The following is a 19,104-nucleotide window of genomic DNA, read 5'->3' as shown; positions in this document are numbered from 1 at the left end:
TTCATATGAATATACAAATTTTGTCAGGTCTGGTGTTCTTCCTGCAAAATAATTTTCTTTAGATTATTTCTTTTTGTGTTCTGTGATCACACAAATGTTTACTGAGTCATGGGGAGGAAGATAACATAATCCACTGTGGATAATCCACAACCAGAAGACTACAGGTCGAGGTGTTACTATCAGTGATTTTAAAAACACATGTCGTATGTGCACAAACAACAATCATGTGCAGGGATCCTTTGTAGTGGTCAACATCATAACGATGGAATTCAGCGAGAAAAGGAACATGGGAGTGAAAGGTGTAACAAAGGATTCATTTGAGTGAGTTCAACCAACATGTGTTTGGAAATGGGACTTGGCCAAATTCTGACAATTCAGAGCATGCACATGATTTTGCCTACCCTTCCAGTTAGAAATCTTCCCATCTGGACAGGGAATGCAATTGTAACAGCAGAAAGGCTCCTCCTCCTTCTTTTGGATATGGTAACCTGGGAGGCAGTTGGTGTTACACACAGCGTGGGGCAGCACCTAGCCAAGAAACAAGAAATCCCTTTCCTCTTTTCTCATTACGTCCCTTGAGTGTCATTTGTACACAAAATCATCAAAAGTTGTGAAAAGGCTGTTGAGTTAAAAGTCTGGCCTCATAGACCTGAGAGAGGACTGTTTGTAAGGCATAGAATGGTCCATTTGCACATATTTTAACAATGACAAGTGTATCTAAAATTCGTATTTGAGTGTGCAAAGCACTTGGCATATATTGAAGTGTATTTTTGCAATCCTGTTCAGCTGGTAAGCATTGTCACCCCCATATTGTTCCAGAGTGGCAGACATGGGGATAATTTCTCCATCGGCTCAGTGTCAGCTGCTACAGATTAATGGCGATCTTAGCGAGGGGGGTGTATGGGGGCAGCATGCACAAATCATTGTCGGAAGTGGGGCTAAGACAAAACAATTCTGGGGTACCTTTATGCATACTTTTACGCACATTTGAAATGTTTTCACAGGGCCATATTGTATCACGCAGTTATGACAATGACAATTGTCCTGGAACATTGTTTTGAGCCTACCTCCTTGAACGCGCCATGCCATGTGATTGCTGAGTTGTTCATGAGGACCATCTTGCCTGATGATGTCATCGGATCCATACTTCCTACTTTCACTCTTGAAAAGGATTTGTTGGGTAGCACATTCCAATTAATAATATCAAATGGGGCAGAAAATTGACCATTCTCATCAAGAACGACTGTTTCCCCAACACCATTGTTGAATGAAGTGCTCCTCAGATAAGGGTGAAGCTGGTTTAAAAGAAAGGGAAATGAAGAGTTTGCAGAACAAGGACAAAGGAGCCCAACATCAGTGGCTGAGCCAGAGGACTGGCAGCATGGCAGGTACTGTGGGTGCTGCAACACGCTGTGCAAGCGCCCCCTTCCGCTCCCCATCGGAGACATTCCGAGCAGTGAGAGCAAGGCTCAGGAGACGCCACTTGGTTCTGCAAGCGCCTGCATGTTGCCACTGCTGCCCAGAATGGCTCCGATGGGGAGTGGGAGGGACTACTTCCAGTGTGTTGTGGCGCCTGCAGTACTTATCACGCCGCCCCCCGACTACGCTGCTGCCCAACTTCATCCTTCAAGAGTCTTTCACCCATTTCTGCCCGGCCCACAGGTGTACACATTCAGTCCCTGTTGTGTATATGCCATGTTGGGCAGAAATGGCTTAATCTCAATTTTATTACACGTCTTCCCCAATTCTATCTTCCATCATTCTGTGTGCAGCCACATTAAAATATTTTTTACTTACTTCATGGTAGACATAGTCCAAAGAGTGTGTTTAAATAGCATTAGTCCAAAGAGCATCAGGGAGTGGGCCTGGGTCAGGAAAGGGGGATAGGATACCAGTGCTGCCACTGAGATCCACCTCAAATGGACCAGCACCAGTATGAAGTTCACACTGTTGCTGGCCTTTTATGACAGAAGATCACAAATTCCAATGCCCTGAAAGACCCATGGGATTGGGCTAGTATCTTTCTGTTTTTGTCTGAATGGACCAAGATGTAGATGCAGGATTGACTGTCTCCAAAGGATCACACCCACATAACTCTTAGAAGTGAACATGGCTGGCAATATCTACAATGGAGTTAAGTTGTTGAGAACGGTCAAATAAATTCCCAAATCGCACATCTAAAAGGGGAAGCAGATGGATACAGGAGAGGTTGAAGAATATGAGGAAAAGGCAGGTTGTGTTGCAACCCATGAGTTGTTGGTGCGTTCTGTAGATACTGTCTTCATACATGAACCTGTTCACCTATCAGTCTGTCGGATATAACAACTACCTGCCAAGGTTGCACTCTTACAGCCTCTAGATTGTCTTCCTTTCTCTTTCCTTTGTGTTTTGGTCTGAAGAAGGAATTTAAAGCATGTGCTATGGCGTAGACAGCATTGTAGATACTGTAGCTTTGGCCAGTGGTTTTAAAATCATTCCCTGGAAGATATTTTGGCTTTTCCCCCTTAGTACATATTTCTTTTCTCTTCCCATTGAAGAGTTGTCTTACACAGTGAAATGCCTTCTTCCAGAAGAATGTACCAAAACCATCAGCTTCTGAGGAGTAAGGATTTGGGATTTGAAGGAAATTTTGGAATTCCATCACTTCTCTGGAGTGTATGGCAAAGGATAACGCACCATCTAAGATTTGTATGTCTTGATCTCTGTACAAAACGATTGAAGAGAAATCCCATGGGGCTGTCATAATCCATACCTTACCTACGGGTACTTTTTCCATATTTTGTTTTTTTGCCAGTTGTAGTAAGACTATTACCCATGACAGTGTTTGTACATTTGCATTTATGAGAATGACATCAGTCTTTTTAAAAAGATGGATTTCATGTTTCAATCTTGTTTTTAAGTAGTGCTTCAGGTGTGTGATGGAGAAAGTAGATGGCATCATTTCAATGAATGCCATACAGATTCCACCCTGGAATAACATGGGTATTAACCTCTGCCTGAAATTTTCTCCATTATCATCATCCATTGAAATGATCCCAACCCATGTCCACTGGAAATGCTGAAGTAGCTGGACCATCCCTGGGTATTGATATTCTTCTTTGGGAGCCATCACATATAAATAAGGGAATAAGATATTGTCATTCATTTTTGCTGGAAGCAAACTGTAGATGACCTAAGAAGAAAGAAAGAAATTTTGATCACTGCAGCAGGTACAACATATGCTATTTTGATCTCGTTCCTTATTTTTGCTCAATAAATTTCCTTTTCCCCATATCACCATTAAATAATTGGGGGGGGGGAAGGCAAACAAGTTGTTTGTATTTGGGATCAGAATGGACAATGAACAATGAACATACCTGTGGAATCTTATAGATACCTGATACTGTGTAAATATGGAAGGATGTTTTATAGTCAAGTCCCCCAACAACACCTATCAGTCTCTTCTTGAGGTCACAGTTGTAGTTTGGGACAATCCTGTTCTGAGCCGAGAGGAGGCTCAGACTGTTGTGATAAGTCAACCTTGCCGTGTAGTAGCTGTCATAGATCTGGACTCCAATGCTGACATTTGCTAACACCTTGGAACTTTCCTTGATCTCCTTCACGGCATATGCCAAGGAGAAGATGTGTTGATAATTGTCAGGTACTAAACTGAATGATGAAGATGTAAAAAATGCTATATAAAAAAGTGCAAGTTAAGGCTGGCTTTCTCATAGAGAATAATGTGTTCAGCATGAATTGAAACCTGTCTACAAGCACTCACTTTAATGAATGATCATTGTGGAGGCAGTCTACTTAGAGTAAGGCTCCCAATACTGATGGGTCACCAGTCTGGACAATCATGTTTGGTATTGGGGAGAGGCTTTTTCTGGGCATTGTTCTTCATCCCTGAATGAAGAACCTCCATCCAACCCTCCTCATATCTGCGAACACTCCCACACTTCTGTTTGAATCCTGGAGGGGCTTGATTCTGTTCTCGCAACCTTAGAGCTGTTTCCCTGCCATGCCTTCCTCCTTCCACGCTTTTGGGTTTTTGCTTTTTTCCAGTCTCATCTGGCTAGCAGGCAGGCAGGCAGGAATGGAGTTCCCTGCCTGGAATGGGCTCTGCGTATGTGGTACTCATTCTTGCAGTTTAAGAGCAATGCATTCCCCAAAGCCCCACCTAGCACCACAGCAGCCAGAAGTGTGTATCTCTCCTCTGTTACACTTTATCAAGATTCTCTCCCTTAAACCTCAAGGCGAGTAACAATGACCAGTAACACAGGGCAACACACATTTTGCTTCCTTAAACATTCCACCAATTCCTGGGTATATTTGGGGTGCTGATTCCAAAAATGGCATCCGTTTTGCCCTATCGCCTCTAGTTTTGGAGATATAGTATAACCTCTTTAGTGAATGGTTCAAGCAGCTTCCTCATGAGGAAGGCTTCACCATGGCTTCCTCATGAGGAAGCCGCTTGAACCATTCACTAATGAGGTTATACTATATCTCCAAAACTAGACGCAATAGGGCAAAATGGATGCCATTTTTGGAATCAGCACCCCAAATTCATATCAAACCACCAAAAAGTTTGGGAAAAACTTTTCTGACCCTCAGTTTTGTAGACCTGTGTAATCAGACTTCAGAGGAAGCTGTGCGTGTGATCCTGGCACAAATGCTAACCATGTTATTGTTATTAAATTCCTCTCTTTCAATGAAGGCTAAGGTAAGCCCACACAAAATTGAGAGCTACCAGTCCTTGAAATGGTACCTGAGAGCCCAGATTATACTGAAGAGGAGGATGAACGTCACTTCCAGTGGTGAGTACTGTGAGGCCACCAGCATTACAACTGGCAGCCCAGTGCACTGACCGTGGGCCACATTCCACTCAGCAGAGTTGGTGAGCTGGCAGTGGTGGCAGGCAGCTGGAGGAATGGAGATGGGAAGGGGAAGGAACAGGGGGTTTGTGGGCAGGGATGGAGGCAGAATGAGTGAGGGACTGGGCTGGTTCCCTGGCTGCCACTGAATCCTATACCTCTCCCTTTCTCTTCTATCGTGGGTGCACGTCTTGGCCCTGTGCCAGCAAATTGCTGGCGCAGGACCATTGAGTCCTACAAGAAAAGGGCAAGTTTGTAAATATGTCTCCAAATATGCCACCCTGCATCATGTGACTGAAGATATTAGAAGAGAGTTTTGTGTACATTGAAAATTAATATTCCCTTACCGAAAATTATAAATAAGAGTCAAATTAGGAGGCTGGTTGAACAAAACAGGACCTGGAAGTGCACTCAGCTGAGAAATAATCCCTCCAATGATTAGATCACCTGGCTGATAATATTCATGGGGGATCTGAAGGGGATCATCCATGGAACACATAACACCATGTTCTTTGCACTCAATCTGAGGCAGCGACAAGAGCAAGAGCAAGAGCCCCAGAAATAAGTGTGCCATTTTGAACAAGAATCCCTTTATCCTGACACAAGTCTAATTTCCTCCCATGTAACTCACTGAAATCAGTTTGAACCTGGCTCCAATTCTCTGCTTTCAAGTCCTCCTACCTTCCAAAATAAATTTGTTCCTGACTTGTCATGGAGATAATTCTTCAGATGGAGTTGTGCCTACCTAGATGAAATGTCTCTTTTACTTTACTCTGAGCTGTTTATAACCATCACTTATTGATCCTAAGTTTGGCCTCAAGAGATCTCTGCAGGCTATGAAAATAAGACCTCAGTCGTCTGAAATGATTATAGGGTTCAAAATTACCTCCTCAAAGTGTGATGGTCTCACTGCACCATATGCAAGGAACAGGAGAAGGAAACATGTTTGTCAGATCCTACAACAACTATTTCTGGCTCCTTGGTGGTACAGGAATGTGCCACCCTGGAATTCAATGATTGAAAATAGCACTGAAAGTATTGGTCCCAGGCCCGGAGCCCAAGATTTGGATATCCTTAGGTCTGAAGTCTCTCTTAAGAACATAAGAACATAAGAACATAAGAACAGCCCCACTGGATCAGGCCATAGGCCCATCTAGTCCAGCTTCCTGTATCTCACAGCGGCCCACCAAATGCCCCAGGGAGCACACCAGATAACAAGAGACCTCATCCTGGTGCCCTCCCCTACATCTGGCATTCTGACTTAACCCATTCCTAAAATCAGGAGGTTGCGCATACACATCATGGCTTGTACCCCATAATGGATTTTTCCTCCAGAAACTTGTCCAATCCCCTTTTAAAGGCGTCTAGGCTAGACGCCAGCACCACATCCTGTGGCAAGGAGTTCCACAGACCAACCACGCGCTGAGTAAAGAAATATTTTCTTTTGTCTGTCCTAACCCGCCCAACACTCAATTTTAGTGGATGTCCCCTGGTTCTGGTATTATGTGAGAGTGTAAAGAGCATCTCCCTATCCACTCTGTCCATCCCCTGCATAATTTTGTATGTCTCAATCATGTCCCCCCTCAAGCGTCTCTTTTCTAGGCTGAAGAGGCCCAAACGCCGTAGCCTTTCCTCATAAGGAAGGTGCCCCAGCCCCGTAATCATCTTAGTCGCTCTCTTTTGCACCTTTTCCATTTCCACTATGTCTTTTTTGAGATGCGGCGACCAGAACTGGACACAATACTCCAGGTGTGGCCTTACCATAGATTTGTACAACGGCATTATAATACTAGCCGTTTTGTTCTCAATACCCTTCCTAATGATCCCAAGCATAGAATTGGCCTTCTTCACTGCCACCGCACATTGGGTCGACACTTTCATCGACCTGTCCACCACCACCCCAAGATCTCTCTCCTGATCTGTCACAGACAGCTCAGAACCCATCAGCCTATATCTAAAGTTTTGATTTTTTGCCCCAATGTGCATGACTTTACACTTACTGACATTGAAGCGCATCTGCCATTTTGCTGCCCATTCTGCCAGTCTGTTCAGTCTCTTCAAGAACATTTTCTCTTCCATTGTACTTTTGCCCTGATTTGTCTGCTTGATCATGCTGGTTCAGTTCTGCTGCATTATAAACAGTCACTTCATGTGCCTCAAACATCATTTTCTAACTAAGGGCACAATCCAGAGAAGAACATGCCACAAAGCACGTTTGTGCCTCCTCACAAGCAAGCCATGCCAGCGCCCGGAGTTGAATCCAGTCTCCATGGCAGCTTGCATGGCGAGCCTTGTGTCGGACCAGCTGACGCAAGGTTCTGGGATGGGCGAGGAGGAGGCGGGAGGGAGCGTTCTGAGGCGGGAGGAGGGCTGGCAGGGTGCTGCTCTGGGGGTGGGCGGGTGGGGAGTGGGAGGCGAGGCTGGGACCCAGCAGTTATGCCGGATCCCAACCCCCATTCTCAGGGAGTTCAGAGCAGCTTCAAGCCGCTCCACTCTCCTCGGACTTGTGCCACCTCCGGAAGTGGTGCAAGTCTGAGGAGACCCATAGGGGCCAGAGTGCCATGCCGAGCCACTTTGGGCCCCTATCCAGCACTGGATACAGCACGAGCCTCTTGGCTTTCCTGTTCCAGCGCAGGGTAGGATTGGGCCCTTAGTTGTTGCTTGAACTACCAGCAGTTTGTTCCTTAGTGGCCACAAATGCCCAGTATGTGCCAGCCATAATCCAAGAACCACATTTCATGTGATGGTAAGAGATCTATGACTGGATTTCTCAACACGTCTAAGAAGCCAGATGCAGCCAGTGGGGGTCACTATCCAGATCTGGACCATGGTGTTGATTGATGTTTTTCAGCCTAATCCTACCTAAATCCCTGTGCAGTGATGCAGTGACACTGGCTTGGGATAAAATGCATCCTGCAGGGGTTTTTTGATTGTTGGAGGACTCCACGGGGTAAGGGGGCACTTGTCTCCTTGCCCCTGGGTAAGCCCCAGAAGCTGCAACAGGTCAACTTGGACCTGCACCTACGACATCACTGGCAAAAGTTTGTGTTCATTCATGCAGGCAGATCAGGCCTGGGAAAGGGATTTGGATATGGTGTGCACTGGTGTTACCAATTCCACCCTGTCAAGGGACTGATTTGTCTACCCCATCCCTGTCACTGTCCAGTTCAATCATCTCCCCTCCCATCCCCTGCCCTTCCCTGCCCCTGTGCCATACTTACCTGCTCCAGCAAGCCTTCGTCACTCCACCAGAGCCATCAAGAAGGCTCTGGCTTCCCACCTGGGCCTTACACTGTTGCAAAGTGCAAATTTGTGAGCAAAATCAATTGCAAAAAATAGCATGTTACAATGGTTAAATCCTTTTGCCTTCCATGTGACTTGTGATTTGGATCTTGCGCCCCATAAGAACCTAAGAACAGCCCCACTGGATCAGGCCATAGGCCCATCCAGTCCAGCTTCCTGTATCTCACAGTGGCCCACCAAATACCCCTGGGAGCACATCAGATTACAAGAGACCTGCATCCTGGTGCCCAGCGCCTGTATTTAATCTTAAAAGGAAAAGAGAGAGAGAGAGAGAAAAAAGGAAATTGATTAAAGGATTTGCTGGTGTCATTCTAGTTTTGTGGTCAATATACAGAAATTTGTACAAATAATTTAGGAACAAAATCTTCTACCACACCCCTTGGGTTAACTAGATAAAACCAAATCATATTAATTCCCACCCTGAAGGAATCATAGGAATATATTATGGCAGGTCTGAGAAACTAAGATGGGATCTGTTCTATTTTTCAGACATGGGAGACTGTTTCAAATGCCCAGAAGATCAATATCCAAATATGGCTCACAATCAATACAATCCCAGAATTCCAAACTTTCAATCTTATCAAGAACCTTTGGGAACCACTTTAGCTTTCTTATCTCTGACTTTTTCTCTGATCACAGCTTGGTGCTTGGAATCTTCATTAAACACAAGGGAAGCCAACAACCAGGATCTCACCTACTCTCTGCTCGTCTCCCTCCTGCTCTGCTTCATCTGCTCTCTCCATATCATTGGTTGGCCCCAGACAATGACCTGCCTTCTACGTCAAACGGCTTTTGGCATTACCTTCTCAATGGTTGTTTCTTCACTGTGATTCTGGCATTCAAGTCCACCAAGCCAGGAAGCAAGATGAGGAAATGAGTGGGGAGAAGACTGACAAATGGGGTTGTTCTTTCACGCAGGTTGTTCCTTCAAGAACAAATGGGGTTGTTCTTTCAAGTTGTCCCTGCTTCAAGCAGGGATCTGCACAGTATGGCTCTGCACTGCTCCTCCTTTCCAGATGTGGACACTTAGTCTCTGGCTCTAGAAATGGTGCTGCAGTGTAACAAAGGGCCTGTCGTTATGTTTTAATGTGTTCTGGGCTATATGGGTCTCTTGGCTCTTGTCGGCTTTGTTGCGGCCTTCTTTGCCAGGAGGTTGCCCAGCACTTTCAAGCGAGCCAAGTTCATCACTTTCAGCATGCTGGTGTTTTGCAGTGTTTGGTTGTCCTTCCTTCCCACTTACTTGAGCACAAAAGGGAAGTACATAGTGGTTGTGGAGGTCTTATCCATCTTGGTCCCCACTGCTGGGCTACTGGGTTGTATCTTTGCCCCTAAATGTTATATAATTGTGATGAGGCCTGAACTGAACTGTAAAAAGCAGCTAATGGAAAGAAACCAATAGGTATATACGTTTCTGAAATGTCATCAACTCACAGCATTTAATAAAAATGAAAACTTGAAATGAGAATACAAAACTTGAAATGAGAATACAAAACACAAAACACCGCTTTCTGTCTTTTTCATTTTTTTAAGTCACAAAATCTGCAAAAAAAAAAAGTCCTTTTCAAGCACCTCTAACCATTACATATCATTTTTCCCTTGACCTGTGTACAAAATGATTGGCAGCTGCCAGTCTGTGGTCACCCTGAGGTAGACTGCTCTCAATGCTACTGATAGTTGCTGGTGGCAAAAGTGAAAAAGCAAGCTGGAACCAGACCTATTCCCTTACAAACCTGGCTCAGCCATGCTCTGTATGCTTGAAAAGGCAGAATGGACCAGTTTGATACAAGGAAATTCTCAGCAGATCTGCAAAGGTATTCTGCTGATACTTTGCATATACACTGTTACAGCGTATATCTTACATGTTATATGTTATATGTATTGTTACAGCATATACAGTGTTCTTGCTGCTGGTCCTTAATTTTGTTGGTTATACTCTTGATTCACATGCATTTTATTGTACATTTGTCCCCACAGTTACATTAGTCCCCACATATTGCTGTGTTAGCACCTATAACTCTGTTGGTAATCCAACAGGTGCTCAACTCTCTCGTTTGGTAAAAGTCCATGCCGCTGGCAATGACTGTGGTCTCTACGCACATCTCTGTTGTATGTTGCACACATCACCAAATCGTAGCACAGGGGTGTTCACACTTTTTGGCAGGAGGGCCACATCATCTCTCTGCCACTGTGTCCGGGGCTGGAGAAAAAAAAGAATTGATTTACATTTTAAATTTGAATACATTTAAATATATGAATATATTAGAGATGGAACTTATATGAATGAATGAAGGTCTTGAAATGGCTCAAGGCCTATAAAAGGCCTTGCACAAAAGGCCTTTGCTGTTGCTGCTGCATCACAGATGTGAAACAGCAAGCAGTGGAGGGAGCCCTTGTCCCATAGCTCACGCGAGAGGTCAAACAGTTGACTGAGAGCTGAGAGCAGTTGCATCAGGCCAACGCCGTCTCCAGCAAGGCTCTGGAGGTCCAGAGGCTCATTGGAGACTGGAGGCTCCCTGAGGGTCAGATCGGGAGTCCTCGAGGGCTGTAAGTGGGCCGGGGTTTGGGCACCCCTGTCTTAGCACAAGCACATGCAGTGAAGATGTGGTGAGTCTGCCATTTGGTTCTGTTCAGCTACCATTACTAATAGCCACTTCCTGTGCCTTAATCTTCCTGATCTAGCTCTGATGTTGATTGAAACTCGAGCAACCTGTCCTTAGTGGCCACAGATGCCTTTTATGTGCCAGATTTCACAGGTGTGGCGGTCAGAAATGTGTGACTGGATTTCTGGAAACTTCTAAAAAACCAGATGAAGCCACTGTGAGTCCTTATTCAGATGAGGACTATGGTGATGCCTGTGGTGTTTTTGAAGTCCCCATTTTCCCTGTTTTCTGTGCCATTTCCTGAACTAATTCATGTCCCCCTTCCAGCATCTACTGCATGTCCTGTGTGTCTCATGGGAAAACTTGTACCTCTTGGGAGGCTATTCAACACAGCAGCACTGCGTATTTGGATGGGTTGAATCAATTCACCTCCAATGTAATCCTTATGATCAGGTTTATGGGCCCCACCTGCTGCACTTAGTCTTCAAAGAAAAAAAAAAGAGAAGGAAATTCAGTCATGGATTGAGCATGTGCTTTAAGGCATGTTTGTGACACCTTCAGCCAACATAACGTTGGCTTCATTGGTCGATGAAGAAGATAGAATTGTGCTGTGAATCTCTTAGATCAGGGGTGCCCAAACCCTGGCCCGGGGCCACTTGCGACCCTCAGGGACTCCTAATCCAGTCCATAGGAAGCCGCCAGTATTCAATGAGCCTCTGGCCCTCCAGAGACATGCTGGAGCCTGTGCTGGCCCAACGGAACTGCTCTCAGCGTGAGGACGACTGTTGGACTTCTTGCATGAGCTGTGGGATGAGGGCTCCCTTCACTCCTTGCTTTTTCATGTCTGTGATGCTGCAGCAGCAGCGAAGGAAAGGATGGCCTTGCTTTGTGCAAGGCCTTTTATAGACCTTGAGCTACAGCAAGATCTTCATTCATTCATGTAAGTTCCATCTCTAATATATTCATTTATGTTAATATATTCAAATTTGAAATGTAAATTAATTCCTTTTTTTCCCTGGCCCCTGACAGTGTCAGAGAGATGGCATGACCCACCTACCAGAAAGTTTGGACACCCCTGTCTTAGGTGATACTGGTTGACCCTTCTTATCTGCGAGTTTGGCACCCATGGTTTGAACCAAAAGGGGGTGCTGAACCCACATTTGGAGAGGGCACAGCAGATCTCTGACGTATCCAGAGGTATTCTGAGGTGCAGGGAGACCGTAGGTGGCCTCCTCGCATCTCTAAAGGTCTCTGACAGGCACTTCCATGCTTTTGGCAAACTGGAAGTGCCTCTAAGAGATCTCTGAGGGGCCTACTGAGGAATGAGGAGGCCACACACTATCTTACCCACTGAATAAGCAGCTTGTCTTGTGTCTATAGGGGATATGCAAGCCAAAAAAGGGTCTTAGAGCATTGTTTCTCAAACTGGACCATGGCGTGCTTTTTCCTGGGTCTTGGGAAAGCCACAACTGGAAGCGGTTTCCTGGTTGAGCTGATCCACAGCGCACGCCATTGGCCATGTCACACCCCAGAATGCCTTGCAGAAGCTACCTGCATGGCATTCAGCAATGCAACACAGACAATTATGCGGGTTGCAGTCTGGCATGACCCAGAAGTGGCTTCAGGTTCACACCCCATATTTCCCCATATTGTCTCTCAGTGTCCTAGATGTCATGGGCCCAGGACCCTCAGCGGACAGGAAAGTAGGTCACCAAGGTAAGAACTTTGAGAACCGCTGTCTTAGAGGAAAGGGTACAGGAAAGCTAGGATGAAAGAAAAGGAAATGAAGGAGGTCCTGTAATTATACCCTCACACTTCTCTTTACAGATTGCCCACAGTGCTTAACAACAATGCAAATGTTGACAGAGTTATGAATGGGGTTTGTGGGTCATGGAAAGGATAGTCCCAAAGTTTTCATTGGCACTACACAGAAGCGGCCAGTTTCTTCAAGAGAGAAGGCTGGATTGTTCCTGTCTGAGTGGGAAAGAAATATGCTCAGACTCAAATGACCATTGCAGCTTTATTTAGACAGATCACACAAAACAAGCACATAAAAAGTTTGACCAGTGAGACTCTATTATGGGCCCATAGACAAGTGCATGTACGTCCACACACAGACAATATTCCCAAGTCTGGTGGCTGCTGCAGGAGGGATTACACAGCTGCATGCTCAAGACAGAACTCTCTGCAGATGGAGGGAGAGAGATCCTGAACCTAAGTGTGTAAGACTCTGCCACTTTCCCCAAGACCTCTTCTCCACTCCTTCCTATTGGTGCTTCACACATCCAGGACAGTTATCAGGTGGAGGGAGGGCGGGATCTTCAGATGGGTGGAGTGTGACTCTATTCTGGGACAAGAAGGTTTCATGCTGCATTTCTTCTTTGTTCAATATCGGTATTGTCCTTCTATATTGGTATTCTTCAACCTTGGGGTTGGGAACCCAAGGTGTCACAAAGCTTCAGTGGTGGGGTCATGACAACTTATAGGAATGAAAAAGATAGAAGACCACTAGACTAGAGGACCTCTAGGTAAAGGGGGGCATCTAATATACCCCTTCAGGTACTAGGAGATTGTGTCCCAGAACTGCTCAGGTTCTTAGCAGTTGTGCTAAAAAGGCTTTCACTAGTGCCAAGATTCATGATAACCTTTTCTTCAGAATATTTGGCTACAGTAACAGTGCTGGGAGGGTGTAACGGAGGCGGGGTATGGGCGGTGATGGGGCAGGGAGTGGGCAGATATGGTCATCACCACCAGATATGGCAGTGGTGGGGCAGGGGGGTGGGACCAATGGACCAGTCTCGTTCTTTGTTTGTTTATTGAGATTGTGGCACAAAAAAGGTTGAAGACCACTGTTCTATATTATTGGCCTTGCCTTAACTTTAACTACTCTAAACACAGTCCTCTGCTTTGCTACAGTGAGACTTTGAGGCATCTCTCTTGTTTCCATATTCCACTCAGCAATGATCAATAATAGGAAATTCTTCAAAACCATAGTAAAGGAAAGCTGGAGAAGTATCTAAAATGGCAAATAAAAAGTCAGCACTCTGGCTAAATCAGGACTAAGCACTGTCTGGTTCCTGACAACAGTTCAGATACTGAGAATCCTATTCTTTGCTTTTTGTTATCAACTTCTTAGAGTTTAGCTCAGGTCTCATCAGAATTATATAACATTTGGGGGCAAATATGCAGCCAAGTAGCCCAGCACTAGAGGCCAAAATGGAGAAGATCTCCACAACCACCATATATTTCCCCTTGGTGCTCAAGTAAGAGGGAAGAAAAGACACCCAAACACTGCAAAACACCAGCATGCTGAAAGTGATGAACTTGGCCTCATTGAATGTGTTGGGCAACCTCCTGGCAAAGAAGGCCACAATGAAGCTGATGAGAGCCAGGAGACCCATATAGCCCAGAACACAGTAAAACATGATCTGTGACCCTTCGTTACACTGCAGCACCATTTCCTGAGCCAGAGACTGAGTGTCCACATCTGGGAAAGGAGGAGCAGTGCAGAGCCACACCGTGCAGATCCCTGCTTGGATCAGGGAGGAGGAAAGAACAATCCCGTTTGTCAGTCTTCCCCCCAACCATTTCCTCATCCTGCTTCCTGGCTTGGTGGACACAAAAGCCAGAATCACAGTGAGAGTTTTGGCCAAGACAGAGGAAACAGCCACAGAGAAGACAAGGCCAAAGACTGTTTGACGTAGAAGGCAGGTCACTCTCTGAGGCTGACCAATGAAGAGGAGCGAGCAGAGGAAGCAGAGCAGGAGAGAGATGAGGAGAGTGCACGTGAGATATCTGTTGTTGGCTTTTACAATGGGAGTGTCCCAGTACTTAATGAATATCGCAAGCACCAAAGCTGTGCTCAGAGAAAAAGTGAGAGATGAAAACGCCAAAGTGAGGCCTAAAGGTTCTTGATAGGACAGGAAGTTTGGAATTCTGGGATTGCATTGATTGTGAACCATATTAGGATATTGATCTTCTGGGCATTTGAAGCAATCCTTCATATCTGAAAACACAGGATGGGTTCCATATTAGCCTCTCAAACATGCTATGTTTTGTCTTATCATAAATTGTTCAAGATAAGTATATACTGCACATGTGTGCTTGCAGTATATTTTATTTAAATTTCATATGAATATACAAATTTTGTCAGGTCTGGTGTTCTTCCTGCAAAATAATTTTCTTTAGATTATTTCTTTTTGTGTTCTGTGATCACACAAATGTTTACTGAGTCATGGGGAGGAAGATAACATAATCCACTGTGGATAATCTGCAACCAGAAGACCACAGGTTGAGGTGTTACTATCAGTGCTTTTTAAAACACATGTCGTATGTGCACAAGGGGAAACAACAATCATGTGCAGGGATCCTTTGTAGTGGTCAACATCATAACGCTGGAATTCAGCCAGAAAAGGAACATGGGAGTGAAAGGTGTAACAAAGGATTCATTTGAGTGAGTTCAACCAAAATGTGTTTGGAAATGGGACTTGCCAAATTCTGACAATTCATAGCATGCACATGATTTTGCCTACCCTTCCAGTTAGAAATCTTCCCATCTGGACAGGGAATGCAATTGTAACAGCAGAAAGGCTCCTCCTCCTTCTTTTGGATATGGTAACCTGGGAGGCAGTTGGCGTTACACACAGCGTGGGGCAGCACCTAGCCAAGAAACAAGAAATCCCTTTCCGCTCTTCTCATTACTTCCCTTGAGTGTCATTTGTACACACAATCATCAAAAGTTGTGAAAAGGCTGTTGAGTTAAAATTCTGGCCTCAAAGACCTGAGAGAGGACTGTTTGTAAGGCATAGAATGGTCCATTTGCACATTTTTTAACAATGACAAGTGTATCTAAAATTCGTATTTGAGTGTGCAAAGCACTTGGCATATATTGAAGTGTATTTTGCAGTATTTTGAAGTGTATTTTTGCAATCCTGTTCAGTCGGTAAGCATTGTCACCCCCATATTGTTCCAGAGTGGCAGACATGGGGATAATTTCTCCATCGGCTCAGTGTCAGCTGCTACAGATAAATGGCGATCTTAGCGAGGGGGGTGTATGGGGGCATCATGCACAAATCATTGGTGGAAGTGGGGCTAAGACAAAACAATTCTGGGGTACCTTTATGCATACTTTTATGCACATTTGAAATATTTGCACTGGGCCATATTGTATCATGCAGTCATGACAATTGACAAAGGAGGGTACTGGAACAGTGTTTTGAGCCTACCTCCTTGAACACGCCATGCCATGTGATTGCTGAGTTGTTCATGAGGACCTTCTTGCCTGATGATGTCATCGGATCCATACTTCCTACTTTCACTCTTGAAAAGGATTTGTTTGGTAGCAAATCCCAATTTATAATATGAAATGGGGCAGAAAATTGACCATTCTCATCAAGAACGACTGTTTCCCCAACACCATTGTTGAATGAAGTGCTCCTCAGATAAGGGTGAAGCTGGGTTAAAAGAAAGGGAAATGAAGAGTTTGCAGAACAAGGACAGAGGAGCCCAACATCAGTGGCTGAGCCAGAGGACTGGCAGCATGGCAGGTACTGGGGGTGCTGCAACACGCTGTGCAAGTGCCCCCTTTCGCTCCCCATGGGAGCCATTCCGAGCAGTGACAGCAAGGCTCAGGAGACGCCACTTGGTTCTGCAAGCGCCTGCATGTTGCCACTGCTGCCCAGAATGGCTCCAATGGGGAGTGGAAGGGGCTACTTCCAGTGTGTTGTGGCGCCTGCAGTACTTAGCACGCCGCCCCCCCCGACTACGCTGCCTCCCAACTTCATCCTTCAAGAGTCTTTCAGCCATTTCTGCCCGGCCCACAGGTGTACACATTCAGTCCCTGTTGTGTATATGCCATGTTGGGCAGAAATGGCTTAATCTCAATTTTATTACACGTCTTCCCCAATTCTATCTTCCACCATTCTGTGATGCAGCCAGATTAAAATATTTTTTTACTTACTTCATGGTAGACATAGTGTTACCCTGCAGATGCCTGATGATCTTGGCAGCTAAGCAGGGTCAGGCCTGGTTAGTACTTGGATGGGAAACCACCTGGGAAAACTGGCTGCTGTAGATTGCCAACCATTAGGCCAAAGAGTTTATTTAAATGGCATTAGTCCAAAGAGCATCAGGGAGTGGGCCTGGGTTAGGAAAGGCTGGTAGGATACCAGTGCTGCCACTGTTTGGCAACCTTCAGTCTCGAAAGACTATGGTAGAAGCCTACAGCACCTGGTATTCCCAAGCGGTCTTCAATCCAAGTACTAATCAGGCCTGACCCTGCTTAGCTTCTGAGATCAGACAAGATCAGGCATCTGCAGGGTAACAGTTGCTGAGATCCATCTCAAATGGACCAGCACCAGTATGAAGTTCACACTGTTGCTGGCCTGTTATGACAGAAGATCACAAATTCCAATGCCCTGAAAGACCCATGGGATTGGGCTAATATATTTCTGTTTTTGTCTGAATGGACCAAGATGTAAATTCAGGATTGACTGTCTCCAATGGATCACATAACTCTTAGAAGTGAACATGGCTGGCAATATCTACAATGGAGTTAAGTTGTGGAGAACAGTCAAAGAAATTCCCAAATCGCACAGGGGAAAGGGGAAGCAGCTGGATACAGGAGAGATTGAAGAGTATGAGGAAAAGGCAGGTTGTGTTGCAACCCATGAGTTGTTGGTGCGCTCTGTGGATACTATCTTCATACATGAACCTGTTCACCTATCAGTCTGTCGGATATAACAACTACCTGCCAAGGTTGCACTCTTACAGCCTCTAGATTGTCTTCCTTTCTATTTCCTTTGTGTTTTGGTCTGAAGAAGGAATTTAAAGCATGTGCTATGGCGTAGACAGCATTGTAGATACTGTAGCTTTGGCCAGTGGTTTTAAAAACATTCCCTAGAAGATATTCTGGCTTTTCCCCCTTAGTACATATTTCTTTTCTCTTCCCACTGAAGAGTTGTCTTAAACAGCAAAATGCCTTCTTCCAGAAAAATGTACCAAAACCATCAGCTTCTGAGGAGTAAGGATTTGGGATTTGAAGGAAATTTTGGAGTCCCATCACTTCTCTGGAGTGTATGGCAAAGGATAAAGCACCATCAAATATTTGCATGTCATAATCTGCGGATAATATGACTGAAGAGAAATCCCATGGGGCTGTCATAATCCATACCTTACCTATGGGTGCTTCTTTCATATTTTGATTTTTTGCCTCTTCTAGTAAGAATAATACCCATGACAGTGTTTGTATATTTGCATTTATGAGAATGACATCAGTCTTTTTAAAAAGATGGATTACATGTACCAATCTTGTATTTAAGTAATGGTAGATGTCTGTGGTGAGCAACGTAGATGGCATTATTTCAATGAATGCCATACAGATTCCACCCTGGAATAACATGGGTATTAACCTCTGCCTGAAATTTTCTCCATTATCATCATCCATTGAAATGATCCCAACCCACGTCCACTGGAAATGCTGAAGTAGCTGGACCATCCCTGGGTATTGATATTCTTCTTTGGGAGCCATCACATATATAAAAGGGAATAAGATATTGTCATTCATTTGTGCTGGAAGCAAACTGTAGATGACCTAAGGAGAAAGAAAGAAATTTTGATAAGTGCAGCAGGTACAACATATGCTATTTTGATCTCGTTCCTTATTTTTGCTCAATAAATTTCCTTATCCCCATATCAGCACCAAATATTGGGGGGGGGGGGAGGCAAACAAGTTGTTTCTATTTGGTATCAGAATGGACAATGAACAATGAACATACCTGTGGAATCTTATAGATACCTGATACTGTGTTAATATGGAAGGATGTTTTATAGTCAAGTCCCCCAACAACACCTATCAGACTCTTCTTGAGGTCACAGTTGTAGTTTGGGACAATCCTGTCCTGAGCCGAGAGGAGGCTCAGAGTGTTGTGATAAGTCATCCTTGCCGCGAAGTAGCTGTCATAGATGTGGACTCCAATGCTGATATTTGCTAAAATCTTGGAACTTTCCTTGATCTTCTTCACAGCGTATGCCAAGGAGAAGATGTCTTGATAATGGTCAGGTAGTATGTGTGTTGGCATCCTTCAGTCTCAGAAGACTATGGTGTCGCGCTCTGAATGGTGGTTCTGGAACAGAGTGTCCTCTCCAGTGCGCGAAGCCTGGGTAAAGTAGGTATGGAGGATAGGCTGTCACCCATGCAGCAAATCCCCCCTCTCCACATCGCTGAAATGGTCCAATGGAAAGGCAGAGGCCAATACGGTTGGTTCCAGCGGCGTCGCAGGAGTTGCCAGAACGTGACTGTGTTCAGCCATGAACTGCCTCAGGGACTCCGGCTCCTGATTTTGCCTCAA

General features: G+C 45.0%; 1 protein-coding gene across 1 annotated transcript; it reads right to left on the bottom strand.

Annotated features, from left to right (window-relative positions):
- Window positions 1–13,860: 13,860 nt before the first annotated feature.
- Window positions 13,861–18,834, bottom strand: LOC136653186 (vomeronasal type-2 receptor 26-like). The gene is made up of 2 exons (XM_066630095.1): window positions 18,532–18,834; window positions 13,861–14,481 (listed from the first exon to the last, which is right to left on the bottom strand). Exons 1-2 carry the CDS (start codon window positions 18,832–18,834, stop codon window positions 13,861–13,863), a joined length of 924 nt encoding a protein of 307 aa, XP_066486192.1.
- Between the last annotated feature and the right edge of the window lie 270 nt (window positions 18,835–19,104).

This window comes from Tiliqua scincoides, chromosome 5, assembly GCF_035046505.1.
Source record: "Tiliqua scincoides isolate rTilSci1 chromosome 5, rTilSci1.hap2, whole genome shotgun sequence".
Classification (NCBI taxonomy): domain Eukaryota; kingdom Metazoa; phylum Chordata; class Lepidosauria; order Squamata; family Scincidae; genus Tiliqua; species Tiliqua scincoides.
Note: the sequence above shows the minus strand (reverse complement) of the source record. Positions and strands in the feature narration are given on the sequence as shown.

Excerpts from the sequence above, each read along its gene's own strand:
- LOC136653186 (XM_066630095.1), bottom strand. The coding sequence starts at position 18,834 with ATGCCAACACACATACTACCTGACCATTATCAAGACATCTTCTCCTTG. Across the intron at positions 14,482-18,531 it reads GTATCTATAAGATTCCACAG|CCTCAGAGAGTGACCTGCCT; the intron begins GTATGTTCATTG and ends TTCATTGGTCAG.